Source organism: Myripristis murdjan, chromosome 8 (genome assembly GCF_902150065.1).
Source record: "Myripristis murdjan chromosome 8, fMyrMur1.1, whole genome shotgun sequence".
Lineage (NCBI taxonomy): Eukaryota > Metazoa > Chordata > Actinopteri > Holocentriformes > Holocentridae > Myripristis > Myripristis murdjan.
This window is the reverse complement of record NC_043987.1, coordinates 30,223,800-30,247,626: the sequence shown is the minus strand read 5'-3', so window position 1 is coordinate 30,247,626 and position 23,827 is coordinate 30,223,800. Positions and strand designations below refer to the sequence as shown.

The 23,827-nt window shown below is 41.2% G+C and overlaps 2 protein-coding genes across 2 annotated transcripts; one reads left to right on the top strand and one right to left on the bottom strand.

Moving 5' to 3' along the window:
* Positions 1-587: 587 nt before the first annotated feature.
* Positions 588-17,319, bottom strand: LOC115364166 (proline-rich transmembrane protein 2). Its single transcript, XM_030058621.1, has 6 exons — positions 17,188-17,319; positions 14,818-14,890; positions 10,142-10,442; positions 7,916-8,208; positions 5,318-5,450; positions 588-1,218 (listed from the first exon to the last, which is right to left on the bottom strand). Exons 3-6 carry the CDS (start codon positions 10,377-10,379, stop codon positions 1,202-1,204), a joined length of 681 nt encoding a protein of 226 aa, XP_029914481.1. The 5' UTR covers positions 10,380-10,442; positions 14,818-14,890; positions 17,188-17,319; the 3' UTR covers positions 588-1,201.
* On the top strand, positions 17,094-23,441 carry LOC115364165 (zinc finger protein 358-like). Its single transcript, XM_030058620.1, has 2 exons — positions 17,094-17,350; positions 20,062-23,441. Exons 1-2 carry the CDS (start codon positions 17,158-17,160, stop codon positions 21,186-21,188), a joined length of 1,320 nt encoding a protein of 439 aa, XP_029914480.1. The 5' UTR covers positions 17,094-17,157; the 3' UTR covers positions 21,189-23,441.
* Positions 23,442-23,827: the final 386 nt, after the last annotated feature.

Genomic DNA, 23,827 nt, shown 5'->3' with positions numbered 1-23,827 from the left:
CCTGCATGTGTGGCTGTAGTGTCGAGTGTAAGCCCACCTAAATTGAATTTACCAATCTTTTGAGTCTGACATGAATCCTTATGAACTTAAATTAATAGTACAGATTGTAGTAAGCATTATCAAACTGCCCATCCATCTCTCCATTAGGTAGACTACACCGTGCACACGGGCAGTGACTATAATTAAATATGTTTGAATCAGGGGGACTTGGTCTGGGTCGGCTGCGAGCAAATTGCTGCACTTAGAAGACACTGATATGACCGCTACTCCATTTGAGCGAAGCAAAGCTTGCAACTCAGCACATCATTATACCCCACCATCCCCTTCCCTACACACACACACACACACACACACACACACACACACACACATACACACACACATTTTTTCACACAGTGTCTTTCTCTGTTACACACACCCACATGTATCTACCTCTCCCTCTTTTTCTGTCTTCTCTCTCTGTCTCTGCATGCTGCCAAAGAGTGGATGAGTTGTGCAGCAACATGGGTGTGTCCACCTCGTGTGTGTGTGTGTGTGTGTGTGTGTGTGTGTGTGTGTCCAGCCTGCTCCAGCATACTCACTTGCCAGTGTTTGCATGTGTGTGTGTGATAAGCATTGACAAGAATAGACAGATAATGAAAAATCCCACCACTTTCTCAAATCACACATCACTCTGTTTTTTTTTGTTTCCTGGAATCTTGTGCCTTCAAAATGAAAAGAATCTGACAGTTCATCCAGCAAGTCCTCAGTTCACCTTATTCACCGATCAATCAGTGATCAAATGCAAAAGCGCCGACTGCTGCCATCCCGTTCAGCGTCTCCGAGTTCAAGTTCAGCTAAGGTCATTTTTTGGCATCGAAAAGGGAGAGGAGGCAGTTTGCAGGAGATAAGCTGCTACCACAGAATGAAATGAGCATTTTGTTTCTGTCTGAATATCCATCCGTTTCTCCTTCAGCATCCAAAGCGGGCGTCAGTGTCAGAAGTGGGTTGGTAGTGTTGGAGGTAGAGGGTCAGGCCGACCATGCTCGTGCAGCAAGAAACAACAGCAAAAACAGGAACCGATTTTTTTGTTTGTTTTTCAGTTGCAGGCGCTTGAAAAGAATAGTGCTTTAATATCAGGAGGGGTACATTGTCTTGTTGGGAAGATGTTGGTGTAAAGTCAGTCTCGATGTTCCAGCCGTATAGTTGCCAAGGCAGCCCATCAGGATTTTAATATCACTGTGGAAACAAAAGAGAGAGAATCTCAGCGTGTTACAGCAACGACAAGAAAGGTGAGAAAAAAAGAACAATGCCTCTAATAGATAAAACACAAAGACACCATGTTGCTGCAGGTTTTCTTTCCACTTGTTCAGCAAAGGATCTATGAGCCTTCAAAGCCCATTTTGAATTTTAAATGGACAAATGCAAGCCCTTCTTTTGCTTTCCCTTTAAATTAATTTCAAGACAACAAGCTTGGCACTCTGTTTTGTCCATATATGCATTGTTTATTTGATCTGGGATTTATCCACAATAACTAATCTGTTTGCTATGAAGATCAGCGATCGGAAATAAAAACACAGGAGCGGTATGTGTGAGGTGAACAGACCGCACAACAGCTGCAGTCACACCTTAAAGTAATGCACCCGTGTCTCGGTATATTGTCCCATTCATCACGTTCCCTGTTCAGCACGTTGCTCACAGCCGTGTGCAGCCGCATGTCGCATGTTCAGGTCCCGCAGAGCGAGAGGGGGGGGGCTGCAGCTTTATGGGTTCATGAAAATGTGAAACTTTATCTGCTGAGCCTCTGGATCCATTTAGGTTTAAATAAAAAAGTGTTCCCATAACAAGATTTCCTGTTTCAAATATACTGCTAATGTGTATTCATACAGTGGTGGACAGTGAACAAGTACATTTACTGGAATATTTATTTATTTATTTATTTATTTTGATAATTATGACTACTTTTCTATGAAGGTTGTCGTTTGAAGTCAGCTGTTGATTTTTTTTTTTCTTATCTAAAATAAGATTGGCTACACACCGTCTTCCTCACACAATATAAAAAGCAATCACATTAGCCGCTCTCAACTGGGTTTGATGTAAAAGTGTAAATATGTCCTTCCAGCTGTGAGAAACAAGCGCATGCATGACCTCCGCCTTTCAAAATAAAACACATGTTGTTCGCAAAGAGTAAACAACTAAACCGGCGGTGGTAAATGCATTTGTGTCGCAAAGTGGTTCAGATCACTGCTTTCAATACAGCAATGTGTTGATATTAAAAAGAAAATGTACTTTTGAATACTGAAGTAGTTTTAAAACCAAGTGTTTTAACTCAACTAAGAATTTGACTTAGCAACTTTCCCTTGTTTTGTAGTAATATTTGACCAGGAGGATCTATACTTCGACTACGGCAATGGGGTTGTGTACTTTGTCCACCACTGGATCCACATGCTGGTTATTTGTCACCTCTTGTTTGAAGAGCTCACAGCAAAGGGAGGCAAAGCTCGGTGACATTTTGGTTCTCATTGATGGACACTGGGGAGCATCGCACCCTGCAGCCTCAACCAAGACTTCGATATGAAGCCTTTTTTTTTTTTTTTTTTTTTTTTTTTTTTTTTTTATGATCAGGATATCCTCGTCCCTCCAAACGCTGAAGTGCACTCTGCAATGATTTATTATCTGTGATGGACGGTTACACATTCATGTCGCAGACTAATTTCCCAATAAAAACTATATGCATATGCCTTTAGAATACATCAAGGTATCTCTACTAGATTATATATGACTGTATTTTGTAAATTTTATATGAGGGCAGGTTTTCCTACTGTTGTATGTATTTGTAAACTTTGTCAGAATATGCTTGCCGTGTTTATATTTTGTGTTCCTGGCAATCATGTGAACATGAAAGGTGAATTGCGGGTATTTAAGATGGTGACTTTGTTGATGTTGGTGTTGATGTTTTTAAGTTTTGAAATGAAAAACCAGTAGCTCAAAAACACCAAAACAACACGTGGGCGCTGAAGTGAAGCCTTGAAACGGGGGCGGACTTGTTTGTTCTTCCAGTCTGGATTTCACTCAGCTCTGCAACTGCCTACCAGGGTGGTTTAGATGTGTGTATGTGTTGCTATTTTCAGTAATTTACTTATATAGCACTTCAGTCACAAACAAGATGCCACGTGCAGGCAGAGCAGGTGGACCGGAGCGCTGGAGACGGCAGGCAAGCAGGACTGAAGCGCAAAAAAATATTTATTCTAAATCGAAGACAGATACAACACAGGAGACGGGACAAGGTGCAGGGCGTGAGGACACACATGAAGAGAGACCGATCACTGTAGAGTCATTTCCTGTATCTGTGTCACATGGGTTTCACCACTGCACCGCCCCTTTAGGAGACTAACCCTGCGCTCCAAATCGCATAGGCCTACTTCTACTTTTTACTTTTAGCATATACTGCAGCTGCCCTTACAAAGTATGTAGTGTAGTATGCAGTACATATACGTATGCATACTATTGGGACACACTACATACATCGTCCCTGAAGTCCGACCCTCTTGCTCACTTCCGCCGCCGTCCGTAGCGCCACATTTGAATGTTGTTGTCAAAATGCCGGTGCTGTTTCATACTGCGCTGTCCTCTGTCATATTTCTGATCTTCTGTCTTTCTGTCTCTTCTGCTGTCACTGAACAAGGTTTGTGCGATTGTGTGTCTTGTTGTCTTCCGTATGCGGGCGTGGCTTGTACACACAGCTCAGTCAGTGCGATGTAACGTCCGCTGTGCAAAGGATTGTGGGTCAGAATGGCCAGAGAAGCATGCTGACATGCATACTGCGAAATCTGAGCGGATGTAGTAGAACATCCTGGTACTCTTGGCATACTGCATCTGACATACTATGTATTGGGACATACAATTTTTTTTTTTTTTTTTGCACACTAAATAGTATGGTAGTATGGGTATTGGAATGCAGGGTAAGTCAATTCACTTCAATGGGAAAAATTAATGTGACCACAGATTATAACCGATTCTTTCACCACCATAGTCACTGAAGTGAATATTAGAGCCATTTTTCACCAGCCACATATCTTCTGAACATTAACCAACACTAGCATGGTGTTTTTCAGATAAACAAAGCAGGAGAAAATTAACTTTGTGCGAGACCAGTCCATATCTCTGCAGACATTGCTTACCTACTGAAAACACAGAAATTTAAAAGGGACTTGCGCATGAAACCATAAAATTAATAGTTAAAATTAAATACAATCTTTTCTTTGCTTAATTATACTATTATAATTTTATTTAACTGTTTTTGGAGGGGGGAGAAGAGAATATTACTGCTGATATGAACGTGTACTGGATTGATATCGGATATTAGTCCAGCAGATTAAAACAAGAGGCAAATTGAGGCGCTGGTATTAAATATGAACTGTATCTAGTGTTGAATTATTTTAACATGGACCAGCTACAGTGCATCAAAAATGTCCAAGCTTTGTGCAGCAAATGGCATTTAGGAGACAGCAAGTGTGCACCGCTTCATGCCTCTGGCGCAGCTTGTGCTTTTGTAGAGAGCATCTTTGACGACAACGAACCAACAACGACTGAACTGAAAACAAGGCTGAAATACTACTGAACTGATGAATCAACAAAGTACAGGTGACAGGACAGGTGAACAGGTAAAGAGCTGATTGGCCAAGAGAGCCAGTGGGAAGGGGGCGGGGCTGACGAGGCTGACACAGAACGGGCGACAGGAAAACATGAGGGACCGACAGAACAGGAACACAACCAAAAATACCAAAAGACAAGAATAAAACGGAAAAATAAAAGCCCAAACAGGAACAAGACACAAAATCTGAAGAGGATTTCAAAAACAAACAGTGGAATCAGACAATTTGACTTTAAGGGGAAGGTCGCTCCATAGAGTCAGAAGCTTTCCAGTTAATATTACAGATTAACGAACAAGCACACTTCATCCATAGAGGTCAATTTTCTGGGCACAAATAATGTCCAAATATACTAGAGAGATATCAGAAAACTAACAACCCAGCAGGCGTACTGAGCAAAGAAAACAATTTCATTTTGTTTAAAACTAGTGTGCAAAGCAAGCTGGTTATCTGACCAGACAGTACATCACCTAAAAACCCTTTTGCAAAGCATAGCAATCTTTCCTCTTTGATTTCTGCTACCAAGAATATCTATGATATATATTTATCTTTATCCTTTTTTTCACGACCTGTCAGACTTTGCTGAATGGATGACAGGAACTTAAATGTGGCTTTAGGGGAAAATAAAGTCTTAAACATTTCATCTTTCCTGGAAATTTAAAAGGCCGGGTGTTGGAAATACTCACATCCCCAGTTGAAGGCGATGAGTGCGGTGATGATGGCGATCCCTCCCACTATTGAGACGACGGACAGGACCATGGCGTTATGGCCCAAGCGCCGGGCGCCGTCAATGTTGCCTTGTTGCAGACTGTTGCGGGACTGTGCAGAGAAACAGAATGAAGAAAATACGAGAGGAGAAGTTACACGGCTGATACAAGCAGGGATAAAGTGGACAGTAAAACTCACTTTAACTCATTTTGCTCACCTTTTTATCAGCTGAACAGAGTTACCCTGTTTTCTTTGACATAGATTTTATGATTTAAATTAATAAAATATATCATACAAAGAGGTATCAAAGTGATGTAACTTATGAGATTTCTTTTATTTTATTTTTTTTATATGAGAGACAAAAAGCATAAATTAGTTTCTATTCTAAAAATAATTACACCGGGTGTTTAAACCCAACATCAAATGTAATTTATTCTGCATGTTGTCAATGCTTCACTTGAAGTGGTGCTTTTCAGCCATTATGAGGCATCATTGTAAACACGTTGTGAGTGAATGATAATTATTATAATGAGAACATGAATGCACACGCAACATACAATTAATGATTCTTGGTGATTTATAGTTACAGCTCTGTGTTGTAAGAAACAACAACACCAACAACAACAACAACTAGCCAACAGTTTGCAAGGCTGGGGTAAACATGCAGTCACAAAATAAAAGCCAACATTCCTGGTAAGACGGAGAAACAGACCAACTTTTAAACATTATGAAACACTTGGATATCAACAGGTTTTTGAATGAATGAAAGTATGGAAAGGAAATATTAGTGTAATATTCATTTTCGTTAGCCATATTAACAGCTCTGTGTCATTTTCAGAATAAGGGTTTACAGGCACAAAAAAAAAATAAATAAATATTTATATATATATATATATATATATATATATATATATAGTTTATATAGATAGATAGATAGATAGATATAGATATATAGATATATAGTTTAGTTGGATTTAGTTTAGTTTAGTTTGTTTCAACCACTTTAAAAAAAAAATGCAATTGCCGTTGAAATGACAAAAAAAAGTTAAAAAGTTATTTCCACTGTTGTCACTGTGGACCAGCTATTCTCTTTAAAGCTCATTCAGATTCATTTCCTTTAAAGATCATTTAAAAAATCAAATGGATGATGAAGATGAGGCTACAAATGATCACAGATGATGAGGATGAAGAATGGTCCGTGTAAACATCTTAATCTAATCTTGTGTTATTTGGGTGTGGTCGTTTCTCGTACACGTCAGCACCAAACTCTGCTCGGCTTCAGAGTTTTGCACAATTTGTCCAACATGCAGATCCTGCAAAGCTGTAAGCTCATAAATATTTAACTGTTATGAAATTAGACTGCTTGAAGATACTAAATTAAACAGCATGGCTTCGAGGAAAATTCAAATCAGTGTCCAGACCAGTGAACATTAGACTGATATACACAGCTGATACTGGGACTTTATGTTAAATCAGATACCTGTCAGTGTAATCCATTTGTTGTATGATGGATGTGAGACAGTTTGATTTAATTTATTGTAGAATTTATTACTTATTGATTTATAAATATATTTATATTACACTGGGAAGACATTAAACTGAACTGATTCCAAAGTGATATTTTGATCCAAAACGCATCTGAAAGCATCACTGTTTTATTATTATTAGTAGTAGTAGTAGTAGTAGTAGTAGTAGTAGTGGTGGTGGTGGTGGTGGTAGTAGTAGTAGTAGCCGTAGTAATCTCAGTTTCAGTGGTGATTTTAGAGTCCCATGACAGCCAAAATGTTGTTTTAGATGCTTTTTCACATGAAATTATGGGGTAAAATAACACACACAACAGTATCGAATCAGTGTCTGCCTTCAAATAAGCATTTCAATCCAACCAGAGATATTCTAAAAAGGAGATATTCCACCTACAAGAATATCTGAGGCCGATATGAGGGGGCGACTGAGCGCTAAAGCTGGGCTAAACAAAGTAAAATTAATGGCATTCAATGGGAAATTTCGCCCGAATATTTATTGTGAATTAAATAAAATGAGCAGATTGTAGATAAGATGACACATGTTTGTATGAGCTTGGATGGATAAAATCTGGGGCCATTGGGTGGGATTTTTTTTTTTTTTTTTTCCCCTCTGGTTATGCAGCCAGTCAACACCACATAGCATCAATAAAAATGAAAACCCTCTGAGAACGTTACCATTTTACAGCCATCAGCTGCACACTAGCTTATAATCGAATGGCTGTGGAATGATGACAGTAATAGTAAAGTTACTTGTAAAGATTTGGAATTAGCTGTAATGATAATTTTTCAGCATCAGCCCCATTGACCGCCATGTATTTTGCTGTTTTGGCAAATGCTCAGCACTGCCACCTAATGGTCAAAAGACTGCATTGCATTTTTGATTTACGTTTCACAGCAGTCAGTGGCAGCGGTTTGAAATCTCCATGGCTTTGGTCCAACCCTAGCAACAAGCAATTTACCGCTAAAAAAAAAACACACATACGGTCTTTAACCGCCCAATCCTGAAACCCAAACTCGACATTTCTAAAGAACCGTCACAGCTAAAAGTCGTACCATGACAGAGAAGGTGAGGGCTACAATGTTGATGGGCCAAAGCGGGCAGAAGCAGGACAGGATCGCCAGGATCAGGTAGTCCCTCGGCTTGGATCCATCTATGGCACCCTCGGTGATGGCGCTGGGTTGGCGGCTGAGCGAAGGCCTGGGGGAGCCTGCCGCCACGGAGCCGGCCCGGCTGCCTAAACGTGGCCGTCCATTGGGCTGGCCGCCCGGCTTAGCATGCTGCTGCTTGGGCGACACAGAAAATGTTGGGGGAGAATATTCGACCGACACCGGACCGACTCCATTACCTGGAAAAGAAGAAGTTGGCAGTGAGGGATCGAAGGAGACTCAGAGTGAACGGAAAATTACTTTTTTCCATTTGTTAGCTACTTCTCTAGTTCACACCGTGCATCTGTTTAAAAATAATCTTATTATTTTTACCTTTTTGAAAACATTACGATTATTTCATGGCTCACAGGTTGGCATATATAAAAATTCAAACCAATAATGTTAAAGATTTTTGAAGAAACCCCACCTTCAACCATATGAAACCTGTAACTTCACAACTTTCAACGCCTGTTTTACTTCTCATGGAATTTGCAGCTCAAATTACAGAATGTGAAAAAGCATTCTTGAACTTCTGAATATTTTTGAACAGCTCAGAGTACATACAATTGAAATGCTGTTGCCATTTGACTTAAGAAAAGAAAAGGATAGAGTGTTTCAATTGGGTTCCTGTGTTTGGAGGCATTTCTTGAATGTGTGAAGGTCCTCTTGTTGGAAAAAAAAAAAAAGGGAACTACTTCTCAAACAAGAAAGACTTTCAAATATTTTTGTTGATGAGTGCTGTGGAATTCTTTCTTTTCATGACCAAGTGAACATTTCTTCTCTTTCTGTTCAATAATCCTGTGGCTCTTGAGTGTGACTGTGGTCTATGCACCGAGAGACACTGGATTTATTAATGAATAAGAGGCACAGTTCTACCACGTGTTTATGTTTTTGGACATTGTCCTCAGCCAGCCCTTTAAAGCATTTTGACCATGAAATTTGCTACTTGCCAAGATAAAACCACATAACTTCCATTAATTTACCACTGGCACCAGAATTTTTTTGTTGAAGGCTCTTAGACTGCCCCCATGTCAAAGACCCATTTGAAATTAAGCAAAAAAAAAAAGGAATTATTATTTAAAGCTATGAATGGGCAACATGGACAAAACCAAGTTGACAACACTGTAGGACTGGAAATGTGTTTTCGGAAAATGCTTGCCAGCTGTTAAAATAGTTACAAGAGAGAAAAAGAAGAAAAGAGTCATAGAAAGACACCTTGAAGGACTGGAAGAGCAGAGCCAAACGGCAAAGTGGATTATTTTGGAGAGGGAAAGGTGTGACGGAGCCAAATGGAACAGAAAGGAGTTGGAGAATGATGCAGAAAAGTGACAGCGCCTCTTTAAATCATCTCTGTCGCTCAGTACGTTTACATGTGCACTGATTTTCCACTACCATTCCAAATATGCCATGCGAACGACATGACATATGACCATTTAGATATCCCTATTAAAGCCTTTTTCCAAGTGTGGCATTTTCCAATTAAGACATGAGATATTATTCAGGTTTTAGAGGCATTCTCTGGTCATGTATACAGCACATCCGGACTCTGCGTCTCAATCAGGGTTTCAGCAGCAGTTTGCGACACATGACCTCTTGGCATTTCACGTTCAACTCTGTTGTAAACAAACCAGCAGCCAGCAATGAGGCTGAGGCAGAGATGCATTCACAAAAGAAAAGCCCAAATTTCTAGTTGAAAGCAGAAGAACACCGACTTTTAAATTATGAAAGACTCAGATATCATCTGGTTTTTTTTTTTTTGGATATGCACAAAAATCGCAGCACTGACCTTTTCAGTAAGGTGGTTGAAGGAATAAAAGAGGGAGGCTGTGTTCACACAGTCATACAAATCAGAGTATGCACAGCTACATGCAAACGGGAATATTAGAGGAATATTCATCTTCATTAGCCATGTAAACAGCTTAGTAGGAATATTGTCTTTTTGAGAATAAGGGAAAAAAGAAGAATATTTTGTGCATGTGAACGTAGTCACTGTGATTTTCCAGAGCGGTCTGGGAGTGAGACAGATAACAAGTAGTGAAACAGGTAGAAAGAGTGTGTTAAGTGACATTTGGTCTTAATACAGCATCATGCATGAGGGGCAGGGGTAGGGGACTATTTGAAGCATTTATTTACTAGTCTCCATCTTCTCATCGATCACTGCCAGATGGTCCTTGGCCATGCCCTCCTCCGTGTGGGTGGCTTCATCAGTGTCTGTTGTTTGGGGTGGGGCTGGCTGCTCAGCGCTGGTCGGCTGACACGTCACCGGGCCGTTCATGGCCTCCGCCTCTGGCTGCGTGGTGGTCGGCTGCTCCGGCTGCTGCGCCTCCTCCGCTCCGCCGGAGGGCTGGGTGGTGCTGGGACTGGAGGCCATTGGAAGATGCAGACAAAGCTCTGGTTTTCGGTTGTTGGAGAGAAGTCACGAGGGCGGCTCTTTCTGAAAACACATAAACATGTAGAGTCAGTTTCATTGTCACCACACCGGCACCTTAAAGGGGCATCAAGTATGATTTTAAATTCTCGTAAACTGACCGTGATATACCTGAGGGGGATTAATCATCATTTTCAGTAAAAGTGTGTGTGTTTTCCCTCTGATTTTTTTTTTTTTCAGTATGATTCAGATGTATAATACAATGCCTATAATCATGGGGAAAATGTAAAGCAATTCAGCTGAAACTCGACTATTCCACAGTGTAGAGTGAGAGGGAGGGAGGGAGAGAGAGATATTTGCTTGTTTGTACGCATAGTGTTCGTTCCAGAAATAGTCTAATTCTTTTCATTTCTAAAATTAGTTGAGGCAGTTTTTCAGGTCTGATCTGCTCTGCTGATACTGGCGGTGTGAAGTTGAACTCAGAGGACAGAGGAAAAGGACTTTGTGTCCTCTGAGTTTGCTCGGTGCAGCAGAAATGTTGTGTCTCCCCGCTTTTTTTTTTTTTCTTTCACAAAATCGCCAACTTTGAGAAATTTAAGTCGGGGTACAGCAGCCAAAGATATAGCCTATTCCTCCAGGGAAGATTTAGTTTCTTCCTTTTTTTAAAAAAAAATTTTTAACAGAGGATGCAAATCACATCAAAGCGATGCCAGTTATTATTGTCGGTGCCAAAACACACTGCTTCCAAATACTGCATGTTAATTTAAAATGACTCCCAGCCTAAAGCGCCGCCCCTCCCCACATAGACAGGCCCATATAATCTGAGGCAAAGGTGTAATAATAATAATACTAATAATATAAAAATATCAGTCTGATGAGAGCTTGAGTTTAAATGAGATCCTAAAGGGGCAATCTGTACATAACATTAAAGAAAATGTATTTAATAATGTAGTTTTTGTTCCTCTTAGATCACTTAACTGACTCTCAATCATCACTCCCAAAAACACTCTGCAGTTATTCAGCAGGAAAGACAGACATAAAATACTCATCTTCTTGAATAAGACTGGCGCTTTGTTTCATGTCAAAGCTTCATGTCAAACTTTTCACCAAATAATGACAAGTTATTAGGATGTAACCACAGATATTGACTTGGCAGTGGACTGATAGCTTGATTCAAATACATAAAAATATACATATACAGTAATAATATATATGTGAATAACTGTAATTCCACCACTACGCCAACGCCATGTTTGTTACGTGGTTTAAAGGCTGTTTGTACCACCAAAGTGTTTGGAAACACGTTAATAACAAATTTCGGCACATAGATTTTTTTTTTTTTCTTCCCCAAAAGGTTTGGTGCATTTTTATGCATGTTTCAGTCATCCAAAATATCTAAAATACCCTCATTCCCATGGACTTCTAATAATCAAGGTTGTACTGTAGCTTGTAGCATGGTAAAAAGTAAAAAAGTTCTTATTTATCGCGTTATTTCACTCCCACCCTAATGTGGCTGCATTCTTTCAGCATAAATAAATCTCCATGTGATTTCATTTGATAAAAATTGTATTATCTTTCAGCTGTACAGACATGATAAATACCACAGTGGTACGGCCAAATGCTATCTGGATGCACGGCCGAGTCGACTCACACACACACACACACACACACACACACACACACACACACACACACACACACAGAAAGAGAAAAGTGGCTAAGCTTTGACGTTTTGCCATCCCGTGCTGCCAGCAGGCACTGATTTGACCATGTTGCTATGGACCTGACAGGCCTGCTAGAGAAACAGCTCCTTCAGGAGGATATTTGGAAGACGACTCCATTGCGGCAACTACACAAGTGAATATTGCAACGGCCTGCCAAGACAGGATTGATGACTTGTATTGTTTCCATGGCGACAGGCCGCTATGCCTCGCCTTCCCTGTGTAAAGGCTGACTGAAGATAAAGAGAGGCAGAGTCTGCACTTACACACGGTGTGTTTTGGGTCACGGTACAGTTCACCTCCTCTGGCTAACGGTGCCGCTGAGGTGGGACTCGCTCGCACTGAAACTGAACAGATCGAAACGGCAAGAAGCTGCTCCTCAGACGTCGCCCGCAGCGGCTGTCTGACTGCAAAAAGCACCAACTGCCTTTATCTTCCATCTGTCAGAGTGCACTTGCATTACTCATGCTTCATAGCCTCTGTCAGCAACTCTGTCCACAACTGGTGTGTGAATAATTTTGGGCTGAATAATTTTGGGGCTGAGGACTCGGAGACATTTCATTCATCATTTAAAGCTGAATCCAACAGGTCATGAAACACATAGCTCGCTCACTGTAAATATTGACATCTCATCTGCTTCACAAATGCTACCTTTAATTTAGTTTTATTTTTTTATAACTCCATTTTGATACAATGAGAGGTGCACCAGGTATGTACGAATGTCAAAATAAGTACCAGAACCAGATTCAAAGAGCAGACGAGAGACTTTGAAAGACAGCGAAGGGTTAGGGAGCTAAAACGGCGACTCCCAAAGCAATTAACCTGCCAGTGCTTTCGTTCCTTTTTGAGTGAGCGGCAGGATTAACGTTACTGATGACGGTGTCTACAGTGAGCTGCTAATTAGAGTCAAAAGGGGAAATTAGCAGGGAGAAATCGAAGTCATTGGTTTTTGGCTCTGCAGCAGCAGCACAATGACTCAGGACTGGTTTAATTATGTATCTACAGTCTACACCAGTATGCCAGTTTACTGATATATCTGCTCTATCTACTGGCCAACGTCGTCCACCTCTGATATGACAGAGGCTCCTACTTTCTTGACTCAGCAGCTTCACAAACGTCTGTCTGTAAATTCTGATATTAAACCTGCCTTACTCTGTTTGTTAACCCTCTGCAAATTTTCATTTTGACTAGTAATCAATTATAATATTATCATTGAACCTTAATTTAACCAGATGAAGACATTTTCCCAGTATAAAAACAAGATGATCACAAAATGAGGTCAAATAAGGTAAATAAATGGAGAGTTATAGTGTTTTTTAACCTCTCCACAATAAAAACTGGAAGGAAATATTGAATATTTGTTTTAAATACAGGACCTAAACACCTACAAAATTTATTTTCTAACACTGCATGAGATATAATTGTTAGTCTTTCTTTTTATTCTTTCTCTCCATACTTGTAATCTGTTTTCTGTGTCGCTTTGCTGTGTCTCACTGTTTGTAATTGTGCCTTGGTTAAATAATGGTTGACTAAAATAAATAAATAAAATAATGCCAAGAGGAGGGTGATTCTATTTTTAAAAAATGGAATCAGTACATTCAACACTGTGGTGTTTTCTTTGAGCTGGTATCTATTGCGCTTGCACCCTTTTAAAACTGATCGACTGACATAATGGAGCCGATATCAAACCGCTTGAGACTGTTTCTGCCGTTTCCTTCCGTTCTGTGGAAATGTATGTTACACGGCATGCTGTCTGATCCTGTGTGGAAAGTGAAGTGTGGTCAAATGAGGCCAGCGGATCCCGCTCAGTGAACAGAATCAGGATCGAGATCAGGATCATGATCAGCTGGCCCTGGTCCACGTCTGCCCTCGGGCCTGAGCAGATCTGCAGTGTTCCTCTGTCCCTGTGATGGTCCATAACAGAGACATGATCAATCTCCTCAACAGACTGAATCCTGACCATTTCCCTTTCTCTCTTATCTCTGTCTCATTTGACACACACTGTTTTTTTAGGTGGTGGCCATGTTAGCACCACACACAGTCCTAACCCACTGAAATCCACCAAAAATACTTCAATCCAGAAACTTCATTTGATTACTGTGCTGCACTTAGATTATGGAGCCTTCATGATACCGTATCTGGAATGTGAAGTCAAGTTATTGTAATCCACCTGATGTTTCAAAATGTATATGAAAGAATATAAAATGATAATAATGAGCTCAACTAGTGAAGTGCATGTTGAGCTGACAAGACAGAGAGCAAAGAAATCAGCAAGGAAAAATTAAACAATAATTAAGAAATAAAACAATGATTGTCTGTGAACAACAAAACGATATCGGTGGGATTTGCAGAGTCTGAAAACCAGAGACTGTAACTCCATGAATGTAACATGACAGGAAGTCTCCAGGCTCACCCTCATTTATGCATAATTAACGAACACTGATGCCCATGTATGTGTGAGATCATTTCACACACACACACACACACACACACACACACACATACACACACACTACCAAGTGTAGCACCAGCATCAAAGAGAAGACAAAAGGAGGTAAAAATCCAGATGGGAGTATCTGAGTCCCATGCAAACTGAGCCCGGGGGGGGCGACACACCCACTGGGTGAGCGGCACATGCGTTACAGCGGCAGGCAGTGAAACATGTCAAACAGAAACATTTTCACAGCAGGTGCACAATCGATCAGTAACAGAGCTCTTACCTGTTCCTAGTCAACGGGATGCTGCACAGTCATTTTCATTTTGCTCCTGCAGAACATACAGCCCAGTCCGGTGCTGATAAAATGGTGCAACAGAACCAAGAAGAGATGCTGATGTACAATTCTGAAGCAAATACTTGATCAACCAAAAAAAAACAAAAAAAAAACAAAAATGAAATTAAACAAACAAATAATTAAATAAATAAAGGGCGGAGCAGCTTTTTAATTAGTGATAAAAGCTAAAAAAACGATTTTGCCTCTGCTCAATTCATTCTTTTGATTTCTAGCAGCGTAGACTGGACTCCTGCTGCTACAGCTCCCTCCCTCTCTCCCTCCCTCTCTCTCTCTCTCTCTCTCTCTCTCTCTCTCTCCCTCTCTCTCTGTCTCTCTCTCCCCTGCAAGAGGTAACAGTGAAGGGAGGGGTGCTGTGAAGGAGGGAGATGCGTGTGTGTGTGTGTGTGTCTGAAGCAATGCACCCCCCCAAGATCCTTTCTCAGTATCAAGGTTTATACCACTTCTTGTCATTACTTTCAAAGTAAAAGCCCTATGCCTCATGTTTTCACATGGTTATTCCTATGTAAACAGCAAGTAATGCCCTAACAAAGTGTGCACATTCCTTACACACGTACAAATTTCACATATTTACTATTATTATCCAGTCAACACACCTGTAAATACGGTATGCATCACCCTCTACAATAAAGCTACTATTGCAGGCTAAATATAAAGCATACTTTGCACAGCATGTATATAAACAGTCACATATTTGTTTTCTTTATATCCTCATATTACATACATTGCATAAATGTTGTTGTTTTTTTAATCTTCCCTTATGTCATGCTTATTATACTTGATATATTCAATTCAATTCAATTTTATTTATTTGTATAGCCCAGAATCACAAATACAAATTTGTCCCAAAGGGCTTTACAGAAAAATACAACATCCTCTGTCCTTAGACCCTCACATCGGATGAGGAACAACTCCCTAAAAAACCCCTTTAACGGGGAGAAAAATAGGAAGAAACCTCAGGGGAGCAACAGAGGAGGGATCCCTCCCCAGGACGGACAGACGTGCAATAGATGTTGTAAACACAGATAACAAACAATAAAATGTATGAGGATAGATAGGTGGCGGATGAGGGATGATGACGCCAAGGTAAGCCGGATGCACCAGAGCAGCCAGGGACCCGGGCCACACAGCCACCTACACCATGAAGACCTGGATCTGAAGTAGACAGAGCACACACTCGGACAAACACACATCAATCATTCACACACACTCACACAGAGACAAATGTGGCACATTAATTATCTTAAATATCACTGTATATACTGATTATACATTGTGCATACATTTCATTTATTTTTATTTTAAACTTTTATTCAGTATATCTTACTATTGTAACTTAACACAACCTAATGTTATAATTAATTGTTTGAATAATTCATATTTGTCCACATTTTTACTTAACACGTCCTGGTGTTAAAATTATCAGTTTGCTTTAGGTACTATTTAAATATCTCTAATTTTATTTACGTTTAATTTTTTGTTCTTTTTGTATTTGTTGCATCTTGTTATTATCGATTGTTGCTGCAGCAGTTATCATTTCCCATCTGATCTTGCTGAGGAACGTGTTGCATCGCAAAGTGGTGCCTTTTATTGTGAAGGATGCCCCTCCTGTTTCCGGGCTCATGTTGGTTTGCTTGCTGCATCATTTCTTTTCCTCTCCATCCTGCCTCTGTTTCTGCTGACAGGACATAATCCCAATGCGCCAGTAAGCCGTGCCCACTGGTTTTACTGGTCTCCTGCAGCCACCTCATCAGTCTCAGTGCTCTGACTAATGTCTGGCTGCTGACATCCAAACCGCCCCAGCGTGTGCGATGAAAACATTTTCAAACACACCCCAAAAATCAAATAACCAGTGTAAGGCTTCAGTGGAGGAAATATCTCTTATTCTCTCTTTTTTAAACCTGCTGTTTATGTCGCCTTACAAACACAGATGGGCCATGTTGCACTTTAATGCAAAATAATAATAATAATCACACAAAGAAACGCACACATGCACGCGCGCACATACACACATCTTGCAGCAATTACTCCTAGTCTGTGGTTGAAATGAAAACAGGTGAGCAAAATGCCCACGTTTTTGAGTTTTTATGTGTGAGTGCGTGCGTGTGCGTGCGTGCGTGTGTGCGTGCGTGCACGTGTTACCTAGCGCCACCCTGTGGCGGACAGCAGCAGTGCCTCCACCGGTAGAGCGACACAAACTGTTTCCGTTTTCGTTTGTTTGTCCTATTCTTCTTCCGGTGTGGATGCCGCAGCTGTGTTTATGGTTTCAAAATGACCAAACTGCAGCTGTTGAACGCTTACCTGACAGAGCGGCTGGCCGTGGTGGTGAGGGAGATCCTGGACGTGGTCGGGGACACCGTGACCGAGTACCGGGAGGAGACAGCCCGAGCGAAACGGGAGAACGAAAGCCTGCGGAGACAGCTGCGGGACATCCTGCTGCTGGAGGCCGAGACGGACTGGCTGAGTAAGAGCTACAGCCTGCTAGCAAAGCCCCGATACGTTTCTGTGTGTGTGTGTGTGTGTGTGTGTGTGTGTGTGTGTGTGTGTGTGTGTGTGTGTGTGTGTGTGTGTGTGTGTGTGTGTGTGTGTGTGTGTGTGTGTGTGTGTGTTTTGAATTGAGGAGAGCGTCACGCCAGACTTAACTCAAAAATCTGGTATTTTCAACCGGCCTTAGAGTAAAAGACAAATCATAAGGAGCCGATCATCAGTTCGGCATTCATCTAATATCCCAGTCGGCATAATTAGTATCAATATTTGAACTTTAGAATCGCCCTCTTGAAAATGTGTTTGGTGTTATTGCAGTGAAAAGCACCTTAATCGTGGACGGTGGAAGGCTAAGCCAGCAGTGTAAATCAGTCAGAAAGTTGAGATTTTATTAAAATAAGTGCTCCTTGGTGAATTATTCCTATGCCGAATTTGTTATTGGAAGCTGTTGGTTTTGTAATGGTATTGAGTTTTGGTCCAGAAGCTAAATCTGTTCGCTATAAAGTGGTGCAACAGTAAAGTGTCAGATTTTTAAATAGCGTTTGGTGCGCCGTTCTCGCCATACGGAAGAACTGGGTTAGTGAGCGTATTGTTACCTGCTAACTTTCAAAACTGAGCTATTTTTTGTACAATCTGTAGAACCAACGAGGCTCCAAGAAGACATGATGGTTTTGTAGTATTAGAGGCATAGCTGATGTAATAAGGCATCCAATTACTTTATTTATAAAAGGTGCTGAAGTAAGTTTCAGGTGGCTACCCATAACCACAACCTGGATGTGAACCCAGTGAACCTTGTAGAGAGTAAATCATACCAAAATCTGTTCAAAAATTAGACAATTAACCATGTACCTTTTATAAAACATGATTTCATAGGTTTTAGAGTCTCTGGGGATCTACAAATTCAACTTGTATAACTATGGTATATAAGATAGCAAGGGGACTCAGTGCAAATGTGTTTTAGTTGGGCTTTTCCCCACATGCACAAGTGTACGTCACCACTTTATCCAGCCTTCTCCATGGGGTACAAATGAGCAGACATGTCTGTCACAGAGGAGAAGTCACACTTTCCTCAAGCAGCCCTCAGATTGCAGTTCACGAGTATTTTACCAGGCCTCTTTACATAATTTGTTTCAATAGCTAAATTAATATTATTAAAGTTTCCCATAAATATAATACTCTTTATCTTGTTGTTGCAAATCTTTATTTTATTTGTATTGGATGTATTTTCAGTGTAAACATATTAAAATATTCAAGTTAAAGGTCACTTTGAATATCTTTCTTATTACTAGGCATCTATAAAACTTTGCAGCCATCTTTGTGTAGAATGTATTTCTCCCCCTGCAAAAGATTGTGGGCTGAAGTCTTTCTACAAGTATTATAACATTTAGGTATTTATTTGAATCATGTTAGTTTCTCCATTAGGCTGCTGATACCTGTTATTAAGAGTGCTGCACACAAGCAAACTGATTCATCGTTCAGTGGGTGGAGGCTGAATCATTGAATCTTGATACTTTTCTAACGATATTAGAGAAGTGCATCTTTCTCCTGTGTGAGCCGTGTGGATCAGATAGTCACTGCTGCACTTACAAAGAGGCTTGAAATCTCAGGATTAGTCCAGAGGTGTTGTGGGTAATGACACATTTCATGCACCTCTAAGTAGGGCTGGTCCGTATATCAACAGTAAATTCAGATTGTGGTAAAGATTAGATAACATCTGAGATTTTTGGATATTGTAATATCATGATTTGGCGTAACTGTTCTGTTTTCCTGGTTTTAAAGGCTGCATTACAGTAAAGAAAAATAGTTTCCTGAACTTACTAGACTGCCCTCGGTTGTCTGTTACTTACCTTTACCTGATAGGTCATCAAATCCACATTACTAATTACTGTTTATCAAAAATCTCATAGTGTAAATATTTTGTTAAAACCTCAATAGTCATCCCTTTAATATCACCATAATGTTGATATCAAGGTGTTCAGTCAAAAATATTGTGATATTTGATTTTGTCCATATTACCCAGCCCTACTTCTGAGTTTCAGGAAAGCCTTATGAAATTAGGGTGTGTCTCAAAGTTTTACTTAAGACTATACCTGATGCTACCTCGTGCTTCAGGAAAACTGCTCCAGTGCAGTTGGTAATTAATGCCACTGGTGTGCCTTTCAGTTTAAATGTTAACATTATTATTAGTACAGTACGTTATCAATCAGGGCTGAGACAGAACAGTTACTATGCAAATACAAACCAAATGTTCTCCAAAAGCTGGAAAACCAGAGAACGAAGATCTGGCACGTCATGTCTTAATTGTGTGTATGTTGCTGCTCTGCTGGAAGGTTCAAGACATGTTGGTCTGATTTAAACCTATAGTAAGGAACTTTTACCTATATGTTACCATAAGTTATGTTCAAACCAGCCAAACAAGTTTATACAGTGATAATTAAGCCTGTCACTCACCAGTATAACTCCCTGCATTTTTCATTGTTGCGACATTGCAAAACCGAGCGTCTGAAATGTTCTAGTCTTTATTCAGCACCAAGAGTCTCCTGTTTCCATTTTCATTCACATAACCTCATCAAAAATTTGACCTGTTTTGTCTGCTTGGATTCTAGAAAGTTACTAAATGGATGCAATCATTTTCTTCTTGCTGCTTTTGCTATTATTCACCATAATTATTTTTGTTCACTGTTGTTCCAGGGTCCACCAGGCCCAGTCTACCTTTTGCAGCCGCTGAGCAGCAGTCCAGTGAGCAGGAGCTGAGATCCTGTTCAGAGGAGCCAGACTCATCTCTGAGCCAGACTAAACAGGCTCCAGCCAGAGCGCTGAGCCGGCAGCATGAGCAGGTTGTGTCTGTGCAGTTACTGTCGGTCCAGAGCAGGACTCCGCCCGTGCAGCCGCCGCAGGACCAGCTGGAAGGACCGGAAGAAGTCGACAAGAAGCCCAGGCCTCAGGAGCCTGTACTGAAGCCTGAGCCTGACCCTGACCCTCAGCAGGAGGCTTTTGTAAACGCCCTGCCTCTCACCTCCCAGTCCAGCCTCAACACTCCCTCTGCCTCTGGCCCCAACATTCACACTGACACTTCAGCGCACAGAGAGGAGCCTCTCGCTCCCGTTCAAACGCTAATCAAAACTGAACCGGCAGAATACGAAGTGATGGCGGCTGACCCTGAAAGTCACACCACGTCGGTCTTCTCAGACTCTCTGGCACCACACGGCCACACTCGCATCGCACCGGACGAGGCAAGTTTTAGAAATGTGTCAGACGTGGATAGAATGGGGTCGGTGCGTGCGGACCGACGTGAAGGTCATCGAACCAAGAAGGGCCCCCAGGATAAGCTGCCTTTGAGCGATATGGCTGACGAAAGCATAGTCACAACAGCTGGTCACAGGCAGGAGGCCGTGCATCGCTGTCCCCGCTGTGGGGAGTCCTTCAGCCAGGCCAGCAGCCTCCGCCTCCACATGGAGCAGAAAAGAAAAACCTACGCCTGCGACTGGTGCTGCAAATCCTTCGCCCAGTCAGCTGACCTGCGGCGCCACCTACGCACTCACACAGGAGAGAGACCCCATCGCTGCACCTTTTGCTCCAAGAGTTTCAGCCAGAGAGGCAATCTGAGGAGACACCTGCGCATCCACACGGGGGAAAGGCCGTACAGCTGCCCGTACTGCTACCGAACGTTCAGCGACGGCGACACCATGAAGAAGCACAAACGCACTCATTCTGGAGAGAGGCCCTACCGCTGCCTACAGTGCTCAAAGACTTTCACCAGCGCCAACGGACTGCAGATCCATCTAAAGAAGGACATGTGCTTTGTGTCCAGCGCGTGATCAGTCGGTTCAGGACGTGGCAGCGGGCTCCAGTGGGTGTGGACTGGCGTCAGAGCAGAGAGAGAGAGAGAGAGAGAGAGAGAGGTGTCAGGGTGCAGCGTGGGCGGGGCGCTGACTGATGCATTCATGGTTTTGAGGCGGCTGCACTTTGGCACCTGCAGCATCCATGCCTTCTCATTTATTTGTCTATTTATTTGTACGTTTTTGCTGTGATGTTGGACTCTTACGTTTGTTATGTTTTTCACCAGGCACCTGTCACATCATGAGGAAATATGTACCATTTTGGTCCGTAAGTCAACCAGAAAATGGATTTAGCGTTGTTAGCATTCCTTCAAAACAAACGGCTGCCTCTAGCTCGAAACAGCCCAGTTTGTGGCCAGTAGTGCCCCTTGGTTTCAGTGATTAATGCTAAAATACTGGAGCCTATTTTAACACGCTAATGCACAACACGGGTCAAATGTGACCCGAGTTTTCATTTTATGTATCTTTGTATTTAATGCATTTTATTACATAGTATTCCATTGATTCCTTATGTTTATTTTTCTTTTTTACTTTTTGGATAAAAAAGATTTTTGTATTACTACCCCATGAATGTACAGCATGGGTCAAAATGTCAAAAATGACCCGGGCTCATTTCTTATTTAATGTGATGCATCACTGAGTGTTTCCTAGCTAATTTATTTCAGTATCATGTATCATGTACACTAATTGAATATCTTGTTTTTCAATAGCAAAATTACTTACTTTATGAATAGGTGCACAGTTGACAACAGTAAAATAGGTTCCCAACTGCAAATATGCACAAAAATCAGCAGTTCCAATCAAATGCCATTGTTTTTGATCCATGTCTGCAAACCTGAGGTAGTAATACAAAAATGGTTGACATTCACAAAGTAAGAACGGCAAAATGAATTAAGTTAGCTAAAGACAAATGTAGAAACTGCTTCCAGATGTTCTTACTAATGTCTCCTGCAGGAAAACTAACTCACACTGAAGTGACTCTAATCAAAATGCACAGGCCGGAAAGAGCTTTTACATCAAACCAACCTTACAAATTGACAGCAGTGGTGTATCTCGTGCAGGGAGTCTCTTAAGATGGCAGAAATCTTTTTGCTGCGGGCCATGTGCTGTGCTCCATAACACTTTAACACAGCGTGAGATGGAAAGCTGGCTCTCATGTTTGTACAACAGTCAACGCTGCATGACCCCTCCCACACGGACCTCACTGTTGTCTTTTCAAAATAATTTTTTAACATCAGGTACAAAGTCTCACTTGAGTCAAGAAATGCAACATGTTTAGAAGTCACCTGTGGGCAGTGTGGGGGTTATCTCCCAGTCAGTTGCAGCCAAAAAATTAAAAAAAAAAAAAAAAAAAGCTTAAACAAGTGGAGCAAATATTCCCATTCGGATGAATTCCTTTATTGTTTAGCTCAGCAGCACTGTGCTCTGGTTTGGTGAGCTGATTTCCCACGATGGTGCAAGGACTATGAGGGTTGAAGGAATAATTGTAGGTTGCAAGCCCAAGTAACCTCCTTATGTAAATGAAGAAGTGTTTGGCACCATCAGGAAGGGCAGTAATACACTGTTTTCTCAACGCAAGTAGTTCTCACGAGCTAAGATGAACTCCAGACAGACGTATCGGAGTTCATTTGTGTTGTAAGTGACGCTAATTAACGAGTTAGAAGAGGCTAATCTTCTCGGTCAGTATCCTGCTTCAAAGTAGACTGATTTGCACAATACTAACAGTAGAAAAAAAAATATCTTATTTTCGTGTTAGAACGCTTGGATCATCCATCATGTACCGGACTGTCAGATCCTTACCCCTGGGTAGTGATTCTGCGTAAGTAACAGTTACTATTTCACAGGAAAATGTTAGAGATGGTGACAGTGAGGCGAGACTGGACACTCCTTTGGACTGCAGAAATTACAGAGAACAGACTTGTGATATTTCACACTTTTCTCCGTCAAGATCCACAGAAAGCAAGAAGGGACATCACAGCTGAACAAGCCTAGGAGAGAACAGACTCATACTGTGGCATAGATGGGAGTGTGTCTAAGTGTGTGTGTGTGTGTGTGTGTGTGTGTGTGTGTGTGAGTGAGTGAGATTTCTGCAGAGCCTTCCTTTGTGTGATTGTCAGTATTTTGCACTGATGTGCAAGGCATCCCATTGGATTGGAAAAGAAAAAAAAAAATCACAGAGATGCACCACGGTCCAATAACTTGCTATTTTGAATCATTTAAGTCCAAATTTGTGATGTCAACACCGAAGATGATGACAAAAATGCATTTGTAGAAGTTTACAGAGATCTTGGAATGGTCTGTGGAGAGAGAGAGTGGCTGTCTTTTAAATTTTATATGATAATGCTGACATTTTCCCAGCTCCTATGGCTCAGCTTGTATCTAATAGGAGAATAAAGTGAACAGTAGCAGATAGGCCTGAGCTGAAGTTGTCCCTCACTTGGATATTAATAGGTTGAAGAAAAATTGCTGTAACTTATTGGTTTGTGTGTGTCCCATCTGTCTGTTCATCCACATGGAAAAATGATGATTTATTAAAAGTTTTTATCCAGATTCCTGTTTGATTTGAATGCTCTTCATTTTCAGCCATTCAGAAGAGATTACACACTAATACAGCGGCA